Consider the following 17408-nt stretch of genomic DNA (forward strand, 5'->3'; position numbering starts at 1 on the left):
ACAAGTAGATTGTAGCCTGTAGGTAGGTAACTAGGTAATTACTAATTAATAATTATAGGTATAATTGTCTAGAGATATAGAGTATTGAGTACGATATTATTATCTTTCCACAGCTCCGCTTGATAAAAATGAATTACCTTCTGGCTTCACCTTCTAGTTTCTATTTTTTATATAAGTACTTTGATTATATCTAAGTACCTACTACCTACCACAATTGTACATAAACATAAACATATAATTACCTATATTAAGAGAATATAATATATTACATTTACATCAATACAATATTATATAAATACAAAAATGTTAGAAATATTTTAATTTAATTTAAATGTATATCAACATACAGGTGAGGCAAAACAAAATATAGGGGATTTCCCCTCGCTTCCCTTACACCTTAGTGAAGCGCCACCCCTTCTGCAGTGTATAACAGAATGGCACTTTATTACTGCGAATTGCGATATCTAATTTTCTTGTTCTCATTTTAAATATTTTAACTTTGTCAACATTTAATTAATAACTGTAGGTATCTAGTTGCTACTTATCTGCTACTTATAGCATCTGTTTTTATAGTACCTATCTAAAGAAGTAACAATGACTATAATTTATTAGGGTACGAACACTTATTTAACTTGCGTTACAATTTACAAATAATTTACATTCCTATTTTAGATTCTAAGCGATGAATGTATTGGTTTTACAATGATGTGTGTTTTTTTTTGTGTCTGTGTACACGATTAATAGTCGAAATAATACTTCGATTTTCAATTTCAGTATCTTGTTCGATGGGAAAGTGAATCAAGTTGGTACTTTTGGGAGGTTAAAATTTCAAATTTCAAATAATTTTCATACGCGCCCGGAAAAACAAAATAAAAATTAAGGAAAAACGGGAATTTTTACGCAAAATCGGTTTTTGAAAAAATCGATTTTGGTTTTTGGTGTAACTCTAAAACAAATTATCGTAAGTACATGCAATTTTCACTGAATGTTTGTATTAGCCTTTTCTATACATGAAACATTTTGACTTGTTTTGAAATATACTCATTTTCCAACTTTTTTAGGTTTTTTTTCTATGAATGTCAATAAAACTTTATTTATTGGGTAAAAAAGCTACTATATAATTCCAATGACTTTTAAAAAATATTAAAAATCCTTAGTCACAATTTTTTTTTATAAGCATTTAAAGTTCATATCTTGGCAAAATACGTAAAAAACACAAAAATTAGCAAATAATTGAGTTGAGAATTAAAAAAAATTTTGTTTTTAAATCTAAAATTTGAAAATATAATACAAGATTACTCATAAGTTTGTATACGTTTTTCAACAAAAAAAGTTTACATGCAAATCAAAATAAATTTTTATGAGCATTTGAAACTCATATTTTTACAATATTGGATATTCACTCGATTTCTCATGTAATGGTTTTGCTATTTTATTGTTATTTAAAAACGAATAACTGTAGGTACATGAAAATTTTACTCAATGTTTATAATTTCATTTTCTATACACCATAACATTTTGAAAATATTTTGACTCTTTTTGGGCTGTTTACAAACGTCAGTTTTCAATTTTTTTAGTTTTTTTTCTATAAATATCAATAAAATTGTATTTGGTGGATAAAAATGCGTGAAACTTTAATTCAAGTCTCCTGATATATTGTTACAATAGCAGTTGAAAAATATTTAAAATACATAGGCACAATTTTTTTTTTATAAGTATTATAGTTCAAATGTTGACAAAGCCCGTTTTTCAAAATTATTATTATAGAAGCTAAAATATGCATTTGAATAATGTACAATATTTGTTTTTTATCGAACGTATTTGTCTACCATTGATTAAAGTATAATGATAATTCAGCCTTTCTGACCTCAAGAATATTCTCCTTTTAAATAAAAAAAATTAACAATATCTGACTATTCTACAGGGCGTGGGAGTCCTGTGTAGTCATTTTCGTTGATATAATACATCAGCCCCTCCCCCCACCCCAAATAGGTATCGAGCTGTAGATTAGTGGAAAAGTATTATAATTATTAGGAACTAACTAAAATATAAAATAGAATTTTCAAACCCCTTTTATGACGTCATCCGTATCAACTTTTGTGCTTAAAAATGTATAAAATGTTCAACTTTTATAGCTAAGGATTTAAAATTTAAAACAACGTTCCACGTAAATAGGTTATATATAAATTACTTAATTCACAATAATATGCTTAATAATATCATAGGACATAGACTGACCGACCGTCTTCGCTCAGAATCGTTTTTATTATGCAACGATATTATATCATTGAATTTAACAGTATTCGTTACAGTGACCGACTTGTAACCTACTGACTACTGTACAGCAGAGCGACACCCACTTTCCTACCTTTTTTTGATTGCAGTTTGCCGACGAAATAGATAATAGAACAGAACCTTACGACTCACGAACCTTGAAAGGTGGGAGTATAAATAAATAAGTAGGTAGGTTTTTCTGGGTCTCTGGGAAATATATTATTTTATAATATAATTATTACTATATAAGTCGATCGATAAGTATTCTGTAAGTATTTAATATGTAGGAACGGATTTCTACAAAAATACAAAATACAAAAACTCTGCTTCGTGTCTAAGGTTGCATCTATATTTCTTATCAAACTCGGTAAATTTTTTATAGAAGCCCAACTGATTTTTCGGTCTATAGCCGCGGCTAGCGCTTAGTATGTCATAAGCTCATGGGTCATATTTTTTAACTTTTAATAGTCTTAAACAGTAAACACCTAACTGTACATATACAGGTAATTTATTGATTTCCTACATTTTAAGTGTCAGTACCTACCTGTATGCTATTATCATATCAACTAATATTGTACTAAAAATTAACACAACTTTTACAGGAAAAAAAATCGGTTGACTTAGTAAGTACGATGCTACGAAATATTCTATCATGTAAATACTAAATTGTAATATTATGAAATAAGCAGGTTGGTATTTGTTATAAATTATAATATAATATTATGCTTACCATACATTTAATTATGTAATCACTAATCAAGATCATTTAATTTGTTTCCGTGCAAAATAATATAAACTATATTGGCCTAGTACACTGTATGCTATCAATTGTTTCTGTTGCTACGGGTGAAAAAATCAATAATAATGGGCCACATATTAGCATATTGTTTTTAAACAGTAATATTTATATATTGAACTTTAACTTTATACTATATTAATTTACTGTACAATTAATATTATATTGCCTATCTTATTAAGTCTTATACATATTACATAGGTGACTGTAATTGTATTTTATTTGGACACTTTTTTTTATCATATCCAATGAATAAAGATCAGAATGAGTCCGTTTTACATTCTAATGGTTCATATCCCGAGTATGTGTATATTATTACATGCTAATGTAACTAACTAATATGTAAATTGTTTTTATTTATCCACTGCTTATTAGAGAAATTGTTGGGCAATACATAATGGAATTGCCTGTATTTGGTAACAAAAAAAAAAACAGTACTCAGAACCAGCAGCGTAAGAAGAAAAAAGTTTTAAAACCAATACGTTTACATACATTGTCGGCCACCAGAAGAAGACAATGTAAGTTAATAAATTAATTATAGTTGTAATACTTGTATAGAATTAATTTTGTTCAGCAATATTTTGACAGGCACATCAAATACACCATATCAAACCACATATACTAGCCATACTGGAACCCAATCGAACAGATCAAATGTCAATAGTTTACTAATTAACGATCATATATTGCGTATAAAAAAACTAGAAAATGAACTGACTGAAGCACATATGAAAACGCGTGTGAGTTTATTTAAAACATAAAACTATACTTAAAACAATAATCAATATACATGTTAATAATTTAGGAACTAATCGTAGAAAACCGTTTATTGAAAACATTAGAGAAGCGGCACGAAAATGCATTATCTATGTATGAAGGTAAACAAGCCAAGCTACCACAAGTAATTAAATCATATGAAGAGGAAATACGCACATTAAAAAGTCAAATACGTCATATTAAAATTTCATTTAAAGAAATGGAAAATAGATATAAGTCACAGAACATTGAATTAATATCCTTACAAAAACAGCACAAACACCTTTTAGGTTTATCTCAGAATAAACAGCTTAGTAAAAAAGAAAAACTATCAGATCAGTTAGAAGAAGCACAAAGTACAATAAAAAAACAAGATGATAAAATTTTGGTAAATCTTTATTTTGTACAATAATTAATAAGTAGCTATAAATATATATTTTTACTTTATGTCTTAGAATATTATGAAAAAATTAGAACTTCAAAATAAATCCCATAGGTATCATATAAACGTAGAACATATTAAAATCAAAGAATTACAACATGAAGTCAAACGTTTAGAAGATGAAAAGAAAAATCTAAGATCATGTTTGGATAAACTTAAGAATAAAAATCATAGTTCAAGACAAAGTTTTTCAAAGGGAATAACTGAAGATTCAATAAGCATAGTATCTCGGTAAGTAAATCTAGTATTTTTTGTAAACCTTAATATATTTATAAATTAAATAGTGTATTAAAGCCTATACCAACAATACATGATGGACAAGGTGATGAAATAGATGAATCTTTTTACAAAACTAATGGGTCAATATCACTTACACCAGAATCATTTCATGAAGATCGTGAAGAAAACGGTAGATATTCAACAAAAAACTACCAAATTAACACAATTAAGCAGATAAAAAATAATACAATAAAACCATCTAGTACCTTAATAAATAAAGAATCATACTCATCAATAACACCGAGCAGTATGTCTTGGGTAGACAATGATCTGGCTAAGTTGACAAAAGTAAATACTTAAGAGATAGTAAATCACCATACTTATAGAAGATAACTTATAAGTTTTCATAGGCATATTTACAAGGTTAGGTTTGCACTCTGACCACTCTAGCGTCAGATCTGAAAATAGTTCTAGACACGTCTATATAAATTATACGTTATCTGTTATCTCCTATAATCGTGTTACAGTAAAGTATAGTAAATAAATATTAATTTCATTTTAGGCAAGTGAATCAAAATTATTAGAAACTGTAAAAAATGATTTTGAAAAAAAAACTAGACATAAAGCTGCTGCTTTCAACCAATTACCAGGAACCTCCATGTCTAGAGCACAAAAAGACATACTTTTAGCAAAATTAAATCAAGTCAGCGAAGATCAAGACAATCATGAAAATTATTTTAAATCAAAACTATTAAAGCAGCCAATTAATAAAAGATACTCATCATCATATGATTCTGATAATATAAGTGGTGAATCTTCTAACAGTGATAGTTCACAGGAATAATCAAATATTAATTAAAATATGTGTTATACCTATATGTAATGTTAACAATAAATATTTCTTTTTATGTTTCATAATTAGTTTATTCAACTTTCTTCATGTTTAGATATATTCACAGAGTCTGCCAATAATTTAGTGAATTTGTCTTCTAATTTCCTTATCTCTTCAGTGCAAGACTGAAACTGACAATTCAAACATACATGTAAATATATAATTATATATTCCATACCTTTGAGATGAACAAAATATAAAATAAATAGTATAGTATAGGTAGGTGCCTACCTCTTTTTCAGCGGAGTAAAGTTTTTCAGACATACTATTGAATACAGTGTCTGCTGCTACTGTATAAGACATAAGTGCGTTTGACCTTCCAAGTTGTAGCGCACAATCCATAGCACTGATAGAATCCTTTAAATTAAGATAAATTGTGTTTTATAAAATTATAAAAAATGTATGAACATTTTAAAATGTACTAACTAAATAAAATGATTTTGCATTGGCAATATCATATCGAGACTCCAAAACATCATTTTCTAATTTGTCATTGAACAAATCATTGGGTTCCAATAAATCCATACACCTAATTAGTGTATCTCTTTCGAACAAAAAAAAAGAAAAATATATTCAATAGTGATATTATAATATTTATAATTCTACCAAGGATGTGCAAGTAATGGCACTGTGTTTTCAAATTTAGAATTAAGTACAAGAAAATAAGCAAATAAAAAATACATTCTAGGGTAATAATTCAGCTTGTTGGACTTTTAAGTTTTGAAAACTGCCACTTTAGTAAGTTGAGTTGTCAAACAACTCTGCTATACTGGTATAGACCAGAGTAAAGGTACCTACTTGTACTTTTGAGATGCATCATTGAGTGCAACTAGTGCTATTGTAATCATCTGACAAGAACAGTTTACTGATATAGTACACGTTTGTTGTAACAAATGCTTATGGGTCAGTTGTTCGGCTATTTGATTCAATTCTATGACTATTGGTTGTTCCACCTTATCAGGGTTAGTGGTTTTTGTTTGACAATAGGCTACTCCTATAGCCAAACGACGCCAGCTAAGCAATCTGGAACACTTGTTCTAATCAAAAGAATTTAATTATTGACAAAAAAAATGTAATTGACAAAAAAATTACCATGGTAAATGGTCTAGAAAAATAATTCAAAACCTAATTTTGTTTAACTGGTTACTATTGTCTTAAATATTTCACGATATCTTATGATGACGGCACAGTCAATGACACTATCCAAAATTTTAATAAAATGTTCAGCTCAACCTAGATGTTTAAGAAATAAACTATTTATTTGTGAATTTAACATAATATTATAATGCCCTGAAAAAGTTTCAATACATGAGATTAATATGAGGTCTTGTATGAAAAATGGAAACAGAAAATATTTTTATGGTAATTGAAAATTGAACTTGAAATATAGATTATATAAACTACTATAATGTCTATATAGTATTTATAGAGCATGAACCACGGACTACGATTAACTTTAATTAAGTCCGTGGAATGAACTAATGACTTGAACGAAATTTTACTGATAATTGATAACACAAAATAACCGGTGTCGAGTGATAAGGGAAAAAGTGATAAAAAGTAATTCATATGCATAGAATTTATAGAATAATAAGTTAGATAGAACTATAAAAGCATTATTGATAGAAGTTAATAAGATTATAAGAAGTTAGAATAAACAGGAGCGTCTAAACACAGAACTGAACCGTGGCCTATCTGCGCATGCGCGAGTACCATATCAAGATTTAAAATCTCTTATCATTTTATCAATTATTATATCATGCATTCATGTAATCATGTATAATATGAATATGTTTACAAAAAAACTAGAAACTGAAAAGTAAATCATACATTTTCATTTACATTTAATATTCATTAATAATCATTATGTATTTTTAGTTTAATTACATAAATAATGAATCTCTCAATACAGAATTGTTATTAACACATTAGTAAAATGTTTAAAGTAAAGCACATAATAAAATATTTCATTATTTTATGTAAGACTTACTGTGTATTTTTTAACCTTTCATTTCCTTTCTAGATATCTATAAAAATAATTAGCCACCATTAATATAGAAATTGTGGATATTGATATTGTAAAATAATATTAGCTTGTTTTTAATTCTCATAACATCCTAAACATTGTTACTAAACATGTTATTGCATGCAATATTTTTATTGGATCTTGTATTTATCTTATATGTACAGTAATAAAATTTTCCTAATAAAAGTTGTAAAAATAGCTCTTAATAATTACATGAAAGAAACAATCACAATGGTAGGCAACTTTGACAAAGTGTACAAAAAACGAGTTTCCACCTTAGAATTTCCACTAATTTTAACTTTATTTTCAAAATGTCAATTATTTGTGATATATGCAAAGTAGAATTTGCAACTAAGTCTTCATTGACAAGACATCTTTTAAATAAACACAATGTTACTAATGAAGCTAAAAAAAAAATTTTATCTAAATGTATCACTTGTAATGACAAAACTTTTTCAAAAAAAAAATTGCTTATTGATCATTTAAATACAGAACATGGAATGAGTATTCAAGAAGAAATTATAAACTTTTCTAGTGTATCAGGTACTACTATGACATAATAACATTTTTATTTTATTTTTTTTTATTAAATATACACTTCTTATAAACTAAAAAAATCATACATTAAATTATAGATTTTCAAAATTGGTTAATAAATTTTGAACTAAAAAATAATTGTCAATATTCACACCAAACCGGAAAAAGAATATGCAATGATGGTCGTAGAACTTACTATGAATGTAGTCGATCTGGCACCTATAAAGAATACATATGAAGACTTTAAATAACAAAAATGAAAATGAAAATGAAAATTTGTATGAAATATTTAAAAAAAAAACTATGAGCACATTAAATAAAATCCAATTAATCGAAGATTCTGATCACCTTAAAGAAGCTATTAAAAAGATAGATGCTCTCAATGCATTTATAGACGCAACATCAAAACAGTCTGCACCAAATAATGAATTCATCAAAGTAAATAACGATCCACCTAATAAAAAAATAACCACACAAAACAACTTTTTTTCGACAAAATCGAAACGAAAAAAACCCGAAAACGATTTGTTTAAACCATCGGAACTTGAAAGCAATGAACTACGAGACACCTTTTTAAATAAAAAATTTAAAATATTGCAGGAGAAAGATGTAGAACATTCATATTTTAAAAAACAATAATTAAAATTATTTTATACTTTCCAGACATTACTTTTATACATTTTATTTGATGAAGTCTAAAGACTTTTTTCATTATTTACTATTTAACTATTTATATTAACTTTATTATATAATATTATATTATACGTACCATGATAAAATGATAAGAGATTTTAAATCTTGATATGGTACTCGCGCATGCGCAGATAGGCCACGGTTCAGTTCTGTGTTTAGACGCTCCTGAATAAACCAAGGTTTATAAATTATAATCTATAAACCTTGAGAATAAACAGATACCTAGAGTGATAGCCAATAGGTATAAGCTTATTATACTCGTATTATTGTGGTAACTGGTAACAACCTGGTCAAAATAAACATTTAACTTCGAAATAATTATTGTAGACCTTAAAATATTGGTACAATGGTACACACTTTAGGTAACTACCTCATTAGTCATCACTAATAAAATCTCAAAAGTTCACATCGATGTACGATCCTAATGCTGTTAATTTTTTTTTCCAAGCTCAAAGGTCACTAAATAGGTTTTTTTCATTATCTCTTAAAATTTAAGTGTTTTTGTAAAAACAGCATAAACAAAATTTTCTAAAAAAAGGATCCTACACTTTTTATCTAAAAGTAATAATTCATGAATATTTTAATTTCAAAATACCCGTAAGGTGAAGTGGGGTAAGTGCAATTTTAGATTTTCTAGTGTGAAAAATAAAGTTTATCACTCATATCAATATTCAATAGTGAAAATTAACCTACAACCATAGTCCGTAGATCTATATAAGAACCTTTAATAGGTCTATCGTCTATGCTTATAACACAATAGGAATTAAAATTGTAATTTGCAATACCTTACGTTTTTCCGTTTTCGTGCTATCAGAGTCGATGTCAACTGTTGTATATCACTCGCGTTTTGAAAAGTAGTTATTATCAAGTTTTCTTTTTTGCCTATTCAAATGTATTTTGAAGGCTTTTAATTTAGGTAAGGTATGTGTGGCAAGGATTTGTAGCTAAAAATCCCGGGTGGTCACCCATCCGGGAGCTAGGACCACCGGCTGTTACGTACACTGCATTTCCGCAGTTGAGGGTGCGGTCCGCACCACAGGATTGTTTTTTTATCTGATGTTACGACTTTATAATAAATTACATTTAACATTTTGAATTAAAAATAAATTACATATAAATTTAGTTCAAAACATTGTTAATTATAATAATTCAAAATAAGAAATTCTATTTTACATATTTTTACATTTTTACGTATTTTATAGGTAGGTAATATTTAATAACTACTAATTTTCTTATGAAAAAACTTATTTTAAATTGTCAATCCTTGGCTATAAATTTAACATCTGAGGTACATTGGCGCAACTATAGGTGTTGGGGCTTAGCCCCCCCCTGACTAAAATTTAGCTCCCCCAAAAATATCCCTTATTGATTTAGATATAAGCCCCCTATAGGTTATTTTTAATAAATAGTTTTGTTAGCCCCCCAGAATTTTAACCTTAGTTGCGCCTATGCTGAGGTATTCAACTATAGGTACAGAATAATTTGCAAATTATCGTGAATTTGATGAATTTTGTCATAATTTGAACTTTAAATGCTTATAAAATAAATTGTAAATTCTTATAAATATGTAGGTATTTTTAGTATTTTTTAACTACTAATATAACAACTTATAAGTTATAAGATTATAAGAAACCTCGTATACATTTTAAAAGTTTTATTGACCCAGCGACATTTTTTCCTATATTTAGGAATAAATACATTTTTTAAATGTGTAACTGTGTAAGTACATTTAACACACAGACAAATGTAATGTGACTTTCAGGTAAACTTTTAGTTTTTGTTAAAGGTAGAAAAACTTGTCAGGAATCTTGCATACAATTCTCATAGCAACAATATTTCATGACTTTCTAACTACAAAATAATATGCAAAATGGGATTATGTATTTTTGATATTTTAAATTAGTATATGAACTTTAAATGCTTATAAAATAAAATCATGAATATATTGTATTATCTTTAATATTTAATATCTTTAATATTTTTGAACTGCTATATATTGCAACAACTTATATGATAATGTGCTTACAAAGATTTGGTTTAGCTATAGGATCTTCCAGAAGTTTAGTATAGGTACTGATGTTTAAAACGGTAAAGTACTAAAGTCCCGGCCTTATCTATATAGAACTCGTTCTGATATTCGATGTTTATAAATTATAACTGAACTGATGAATGGTGATGATATGTTACATCAGACTATCAGAGCCTTTACTCCTAACGAATGTCGACTATATTATATAATAATATTATATAGTGAATAAAGTTGTGCACTAGCTTGTACGAAGGAGAATTGATCAATTTGAAATTTCATACTTTTTTTTTTAGGAAATTAGTAACCAATTTGTAGTAATTTGTAACAAGATTTTAAATTTTTAATTCAAAATGTCAGTCTTAAATTGAAACACTGGTTGGGGGTGCTGCAAAGCTGACTAATTATCTAAAAACAAAAATACGAAATTTCATTTTCGGTGTGCCAGGCTGACGGGCCCTATTAATTTTTCTTAAAAATGTTGAATGGATGATGTCTAATTTTATAAAAAAATGTATGTTGATATATCTAACAAATCTGTGTGCTGACCGACTTATATGAGTACTGTTGTTATAATATTATACTATAGGTAGTAATTTAATATTTGTATATACATAGACATACTATAGTAGTATTAATACGACAATATAAGACGTACAACACTTGTTTAAGTATAATATATTTATGCGTATATTATATAAATAGTCAATACAATAAAAATTTAAATGTTGCACCTAGTGTCTACTGTCTACCCATTAATAATTTATAAAAAAAATGTAGGTAGAATATAATATACAATACCAGGCAGTAATCATTATTCATTAGAAAAGGTACAAAAAATGATTTTTGTTTTTGGCACACGTGACGAAATAATTCTTTTGGCAAATTACTATATTAGTATATAGCCGTATAGATATATTAGTATACAGGTACAAATATTGCAATAAACATCGTAAGATGTAATAATTTATAAATTATAATAATAATTATATAGTTATTTAGCGTATAAAAATTTATAAGTGTCATAATATATATATATATATATATATAAAACAAACGTGAACAGCAAGAATACATATAATATTAAAAAACAAAAACTGAATAACCACCCCACGAAACCGAAAGCATAATTTTATACGATTTCCGTTGGAAGCGTCAAGGTCGTTCGGCAAAATATTTAAACGGTATTCAAAATATAATGTACAGGTGGTAAGGGATGGTGCTACGTATAAAATCTTTGTCATCGTCCTCCACTCGGCGGCAGTGATCGTGCGCCATCGATGACGAAATCACCGCCCCCGTTTACCGATCCACCACGGACCGACGCTGCAGCTGCAGCATTTTCCGGCCGATGCTGCAACAGCGGCACGAGCGCCCGGCGGAGCCGTTCTACGACCCGCGGAAGCGCCACGTTCACCAGATCGGTGCGGTCCATGCGGCGGACTGCGTCATCCGACGGGTCGGCCGACTGCTGCGCGACAGCAGCTGCGCGGTCGTCACCGCCATTAAGTTCACGCCGTTCGTACGCCACTATGCGTTCCCTGAGACGGGTGAGTAACTGCAGCTGTTGTTGTTGCTGTTGCTGTTGTTGTTCCGCACCGTCCGGCCGGTACCGTTGATGGCTTCTGTCACCACCGTCGCCGTCGTCGTCATCGTCTGAAATCGACCGCATGGACAGGAGCGGCGGCAACAGGTCAGCAATGCGGCCGCGGACCACTCCGGCAGCCCGCCGGTACGGTTCGGGCGAACCACATGGATCCGAGTCCGAGAAGTCGGGAGACGGAATCCTAGGGCCACCGTCACCTTTTCCCCGGTCGCCCGGTCGCGTTCCGCGTTGTAGTCTCAGTAACATGTCGTACAGTCGACCGTTTTCACGCCGCCGGGCGTCCAGTTCCCGGCGCAACTGTTGCAGCTGCAGTTCGCCGTCGCCACGATCACTATTGCAGCCATGGTCAATTGTCACGTTTCCGTCACCGCACTGCACTTGCGCGTCAGCCGCGGACGGCGGCCTTGGACGATCTGTCGTCGCCGCGGCCGCGTCCACGCCGCCACTGCAACGGCCGCAAGTCGAACACCGACGCGGCGGCCTGCACCGCCGCCTTCTATGCAAACCGCCGCCACCACTTACGGTCCGATGACGTCGAGTGGTGCAGGGTGACGTAGCGGCCGTCGTCGTCATAATAACGCCGTCGCCGTTCAATTCGTCCGCCTCCTCTTCCGCGGCCGCAGACTCCGTTGACGAGGACGTCGTCGTAGTAACGGTCGCCGAATCGCCGACGCCCTTAGTTGGCTGTTGCATTAGCCGATGATGCGGTCGACAGTGACGTTTCCGCGTACTCGTCGACGACGCCAACGGAGCGACGACCGCAGCTAACCGCACAGGCTCTTGGTCACCCTTGCAGTCGTTCGAATCCACAGTCTCCTCTTCTGACGATGATTTGGTCTCAGTGGAGTTTTCTCGGCGGTCGTGGTCATCATCGTCGTCGTCATCTTCTTCGTCGCAGCTAAAAAAAAAGTTAACTTCCGAGTAGTCCGGCAACACTGGCGGCGGCGTCGTGATGGTGGCTACCTTCGGTGGCGATGACGCTGCTGCAGTCTGCGATTCTGTACAGGCAGCTGCTGGTAATTTTGCGGCGTATGGTGTCTCCGCGGCTGACCGAATTACCAAGATTCCTTTGGTCGCTGGTGGCAAAGCAGTCGACGCCGCGGCTTTCGAAGGAAACTGTTGCAGATATTGTTGCTGTGGTGGAGCTGCCACATGCTCGGCTGGTCTCCTGTCTCTCTGCGCGGCCGCGTCGGCCACCTGCGTTACGTACCGTTGCTGCTCGAGCTTTCCGATCTGCCGGTTCCGAGCCCACAGTTCCGTGTTGACCAACTGTTGTAGTGACCGCTCCAGCCGTCTGCACCGCCCCCGCAGACGCGACACCTCAGAACCAGCACCCTCGTCGTCCTGTACCCCCGCGGTCTCGAGTTGTGTGGATGGTGGTGGCTGTGGTGGCGGTGGTGGCGAACGTAGAACGTTCTGTCTTGTCACCGAACGCTCCGCGGACAGTACCCGCGCTTTGCACGACGTCTCGGAGTCCGTTGCAGATGCGTCATGAAATTCGTCGTTTTCGTCTTCGTTTGTCTTCTCTTCGTGCTGTAATGACCAAAAAAAAAAAAAAAAAATGTTTAAAAAATTATATTACGAAAAACAATAGTATACAATATGCGGAATCTTAATAATATTCGTGTTTTTACCTGGTCGTCTACGGCGTATTCTTCGATGTGATTTCGCAGTCGCTGCCAGCGTCGTTTGTCGTCGGTGGACACGGACACCGCTTTGGCTGACACTGTGGCCGCCAGTAGTGCCAGCAATCGCCGGTTGACGGTCAGCAAGTCGTGGATGGTGCGCACGGCCGCCTCGGCGGTCGCTTTCGCCGCGGCGTTATTGTGGTCGGTACCACTACTAGCGTCGGAGTCGTCGCTGTCGGTATCGGTGTAGTCGCTGCGCTTTTTCCGGTCTCGCGCAACTGCGGCTGCCGACAGCCTGTCTACCCGTCGCTCGGCGTTGTAGACGCGCAACCGGAGCTGAAAATTGTCGGTCCGCAGTTGTTCCAACTCGTCGATGAGGTGAGTCGTGTTGTTTATCGTGGTCACGGCTGTTACGTTACTGTTGTTGTTGTTGTTGTTGTTGTACTCGTCGACAATATCGTCACCACAATCGTACGGTCGACTATGACGGCGGCTCCTGTGTCGCATGACGTTCGGGTTCGCAGCTATCGTCAGCGGTGCAGCGGACACGGACGGAGGCGATCGCAACACTCCGCCGGTAACAACGGTCCGACGGCATTCCATTATCGCGACCACGCTTATTATCAGCTAATAGTTATTAATTACGAGTATAATTACTATGCTATTGACTGTTATGGTATAATATTAATAGGCGTCAAGACAATACCACACATGGATCGAATAATAGACGTATAGTTTTTTTTAACTGTGACATAGATAGATCTGAATAATTGTGCATATAAAAAAATATATATTTAAACGATATTAATTCTATGTCGTAATGTACCGGAGTGTTTGTTGTACGATTGAATCACGACGTATTGCAGCCGGTCCGATAGCGTCGAGCGGAAACGGAGACGATAATATAAAAAAAAAAAAACACTGTACAGCGCTACACTACCTACGCACGAAATGAATAATAATATGATAATTATTATTAACAACAACGGTATTAGCGGCGAAATACATCGGGCGGCGGCGGCGGCGGTGGTAACAAACAGAAACGTCGTCGTCGGCGCGCCCGTCCGCGTTCGGGTCCGTTTTATTATTAGTGCTTACGGCAGCGGGCCGACGTGTGCCCGGGAGCAGTCGACTTGACTCTCGAACGCGTTTATTTTCGTATTCGGCGGTGCGCGGTGGCAGTCGCCGTCGCACGTTCAGCGGTGACCGACGACAGAAATAGGTATGGTTGTAATGACGACGCGTACGTAGTGTATTACCGGCGACGACGAACAACGGAGATTACAATCCGCGTGTTGGACTTCGCTCGGACCGGACGGCGCGAATAGATGCGACGCGGGCGATTTGGTGGACTCGTGGACTGCGATTACGACGAAATCAACCAAATACGATTTTACAACATTTCACAATCACCAATGATTATCATCGTCATAACAGTAATTTCAAAAAAAATGCATAACGTCGTATGACCGTCGTCCAGCACTGCTGCAGTGAATAATAATATATCACTTGTGCAAATGTGTAATGATAATAACATTATAATATCGACTGGATTGTTATTTGAAAATATTACGGACACTGCAGTACACACGCGACGCGTGATTTCGTTTGACTTTGAGATTAGGTATGTTCATATAATAATAATATGTTGTCAGACCGTCAACTTTGTATAGTAACGCGGCGACGGCAACACGCACACGCACGTCGCACGCTAAAGGCGCGCGTGTAAGACTAAAGAATAACGATTAAATCGTAATGTATAGCGACGATGATAATAATAATAATAATAATAAAGCGGCAGCATCACCGGCTGCGGTAATATAGGAGCAGCACGTGTGCGATCGTACAGTACCGCCGAGTATAGCGGTAGTGTAGCGCCGGCGACGGTGCCGCGCTGGCGCGTGTTGATGATGATAATAATAAGAAGAATTATTATTATTATTATTATTATTATTTGAACTATATTGTGCGCGTGCGTATAAAAATAAAATACGAATCGCCTACGACTTGCCACCACCCGCCTCCTGCCAACCATGACCCTCTCGGTAAGTCCCGGTCCCCGGACCGTGATCCGCAGCCGCACCCTTTAACGCGAAACGAACAGTCGACGTTGATGAAATATAGCGTCGATCCCGGCCTTCTTAGGTCATTATCGTAATGATTAAACGATGACTACCCACGCAGTGGAAGTGGGATAATAATCCTAAAAACATAGCCGAAACGTAACAGTGGCGGATCCAAGGCTTAATTTTGGGAGGGGAATGGGGGAGGGGGGCAAAAGTATAAAAATTCCAAAATTGGCTAAACACAGTGTAAAACAAAGGAAAACTACGGCGATTGGGGGGGGGGGCAAATGCCCCCTTTGCCCGCCCCCTGGATCCGCCATTGAAACGTAAATTACCTATACGCATAGACGTGTGAACGGGGGGTGGCGCCTGGTGTGTCTGGCACCCCTTGATATTTTGTAATTGAGCTACTAAAATATACAAGTCCCAGAGCATAGGGGGCCTGCATTTCAATATTGATGTTACTAGAATAGAATGTAATTTTTTCTAAAATATGTTGTAAAAAATATATCGTGTTTTGTAATATAAAAAATAATGAAACGTGAAATATTTTAAATTTTCGTGGAATAACTTATTATGATTATAACAGCGATGTTATTAACTGTTATTGACTACAAAAGTACGAGTAATAAATAAAAATTGCAATTATCTTAGAAATGGATATTTGATCCAAGGGGGGAATATATAAAACTTGGTGAAAGTAATTATATAACTACTGATTAATATGTACCTACAAGAGAGGGCCCAAACATATTGTAGGCATCCCCCAAAATTCAGGTCTATACATACCTACGTCTATTGATATCATATCTAAGAATAATATACAAAATTCTAAAAACATTTTGCACCGTTTTGTTTGAATAAATTTTTCAGATTTTTCTGCGTCGCAATTTAATGTGTTGTATTTACATTAATTTACAATGATGTATGTTTTTTTTCTGTCTGACACAACCTTTGAAGTAGTAAAACTAGTAAAAGTGCTCCAATTTTTGACATCACCATCTTTTCTGATAGAAAAGTGAAACAGGTGCATTTAGGAGGTCAAATTAAAAATTTCCAGTAGTTTTCGAAGGCGTTGCTTTGCAAAAATGTAAATTTTTACGAAAAACCAATTTAAAAAAATAATATATTTTGGTGTAACTCGTAACTAGTAAATAACCATAGTACTAACCGTATTAATAACTAGTAGACACTTGAAATTTTCACCAAATATTTATAGGTACAAGCATTTTACACACATGGTAACTTTTTGCAATTTTTACACTTTTTAGAGCCTTGAGAAATTTTTCAAACTTGTGTTGGTTTTTACGATAGTTCAATTTTTTAGCAAGTTATGCGTATATATAATACAGTGTAAAATTAAAATGCTCACAACTCGCTTAGAAACTGAATAATCGTAAAAAACACTAATGTTAAACTAATACTTAAAACTAACGCAGCTAAACGT

At 34.0% G+C, this 17408-nt stretch overlaps 3 protein-coding genes across 10 annotated transcripts; 1 reads left to right on the plus strand and 2 right to left on the minus strand.

The window, feature by feature from the left end:
- The first annotated feature begins 2073 nt into the window (after positions 1–2073).
- LOC132942743 (lebercilin-like) lies at positions 2074–5355 on the plus strand. Of its 3 annotated transcripts, XM_061011380.1 has the most exons (8): positions 2074–2777; positions 2877–2897; positions 3446–3588; positions 3659–3810; positions 3876–4214; positions 4282–4499; positions 4553–4835; positions 5050–5355. In XM_061011380.1, the coding sequence occupies exons 3-8, from the start codon at positions 3468–3470 to the stop codon at positions 5329–5331; spliced, it is 1395 nt and encodes a 464-aa protein (XP_060867363.1). In that variant the 5' UTR covers positions 2074–2777; positions 2877–2897; positions 3446–3467; the 3' UTR covers positions 5332–5355. The 3 variants fall into 3 exon arrangements, with proteins under 3 accessions (XP_060867363.1, XP_060867362.1, XP_060867361.1); XM_061011379.1 differs by having other exon boundaries at positions 2074–2897; XM_061011378.1 differs by lacking the exons at positions 2074–2777; positions 2877–2897 and adding an exon at positions 2981–3371.
- On the minus strand, positions 5245–8682 carry LOC132942746 (uncharacterized). Of its 6 annotated transcripts, XM_061011385.1 has the most exons (7): positions 8613–8665; positions 7370–7406; positions 6472–6612; positions 6178–6416; positions 5806–5923; positions 5611–5736; positions 5245–5510 (listed from the first exon to the last, which is right to left on the minus strand). In XM_061011385.1, the coding sequence occupies exons 3-7, from the start codon at positions 6472–6474 to the stop codon at positions 5415–5417; spliced, it is 582 nt and encodes a 193-aa protein (XP_060867368.1). In that variant the 5' UTR covers positions 6475–6612; positions 7370–7406; positions 8613–8665; the 3' UTR covers positions 5245–5414. The 6 variants fall into 6 exon arrangements, with proteins under 6 accessions (XP_060867368.1, XP_060867370.1, XP_060867369.1 ...); XM_061011387.1 differs by lacking the exon at positions 7370–7406 and having other exon boundaries at positions 8613–8634; XM_061011386.1 differs by lacking the exon at positions 8613–8665 and having other exon boundaries at positions 7370–7952.
- A 2642-nt stretch (positions 8683–11324) lies between these two features.
- On the minus strand, positions 11325–17061 carry LOC132942742 (uncharacterized). Its single transcript, XM_061011377.1, has 2 exons — positions 13902–17061; positions 11325–13800 (listed from the first exon to the last, which is right to left on the minus strand). The coding sequence occupies exons 1-2, from the start codon at positions 14496–14498 to the stop codon at positions 11902–11904; spliced, it is 2496 nt and encodes an 831-aa protein (XP_060867360.1). The 5' UTR covers positions 14499–17061; the 3' UTR covers positions 11325–11901.
- Between the last annotated feature and the right edge of the window lie 347 nt (positions 17062–17408).

Source organism: Metopolophium dirhodum, chromosome 4 (genome assembly GCF_019925205.1).
Source record: "Metopolophium dirhodum isolate CAU chromosome 4, ASM1992520v1, whole genome shotgun sequence".
Classification (NCBI taxonomy): Eukaryota; Metazoa; Arthropoda; class Insecta; order Hemiptera; family Aphididae; genus Metopolophium; species Metopolophium dirhodum.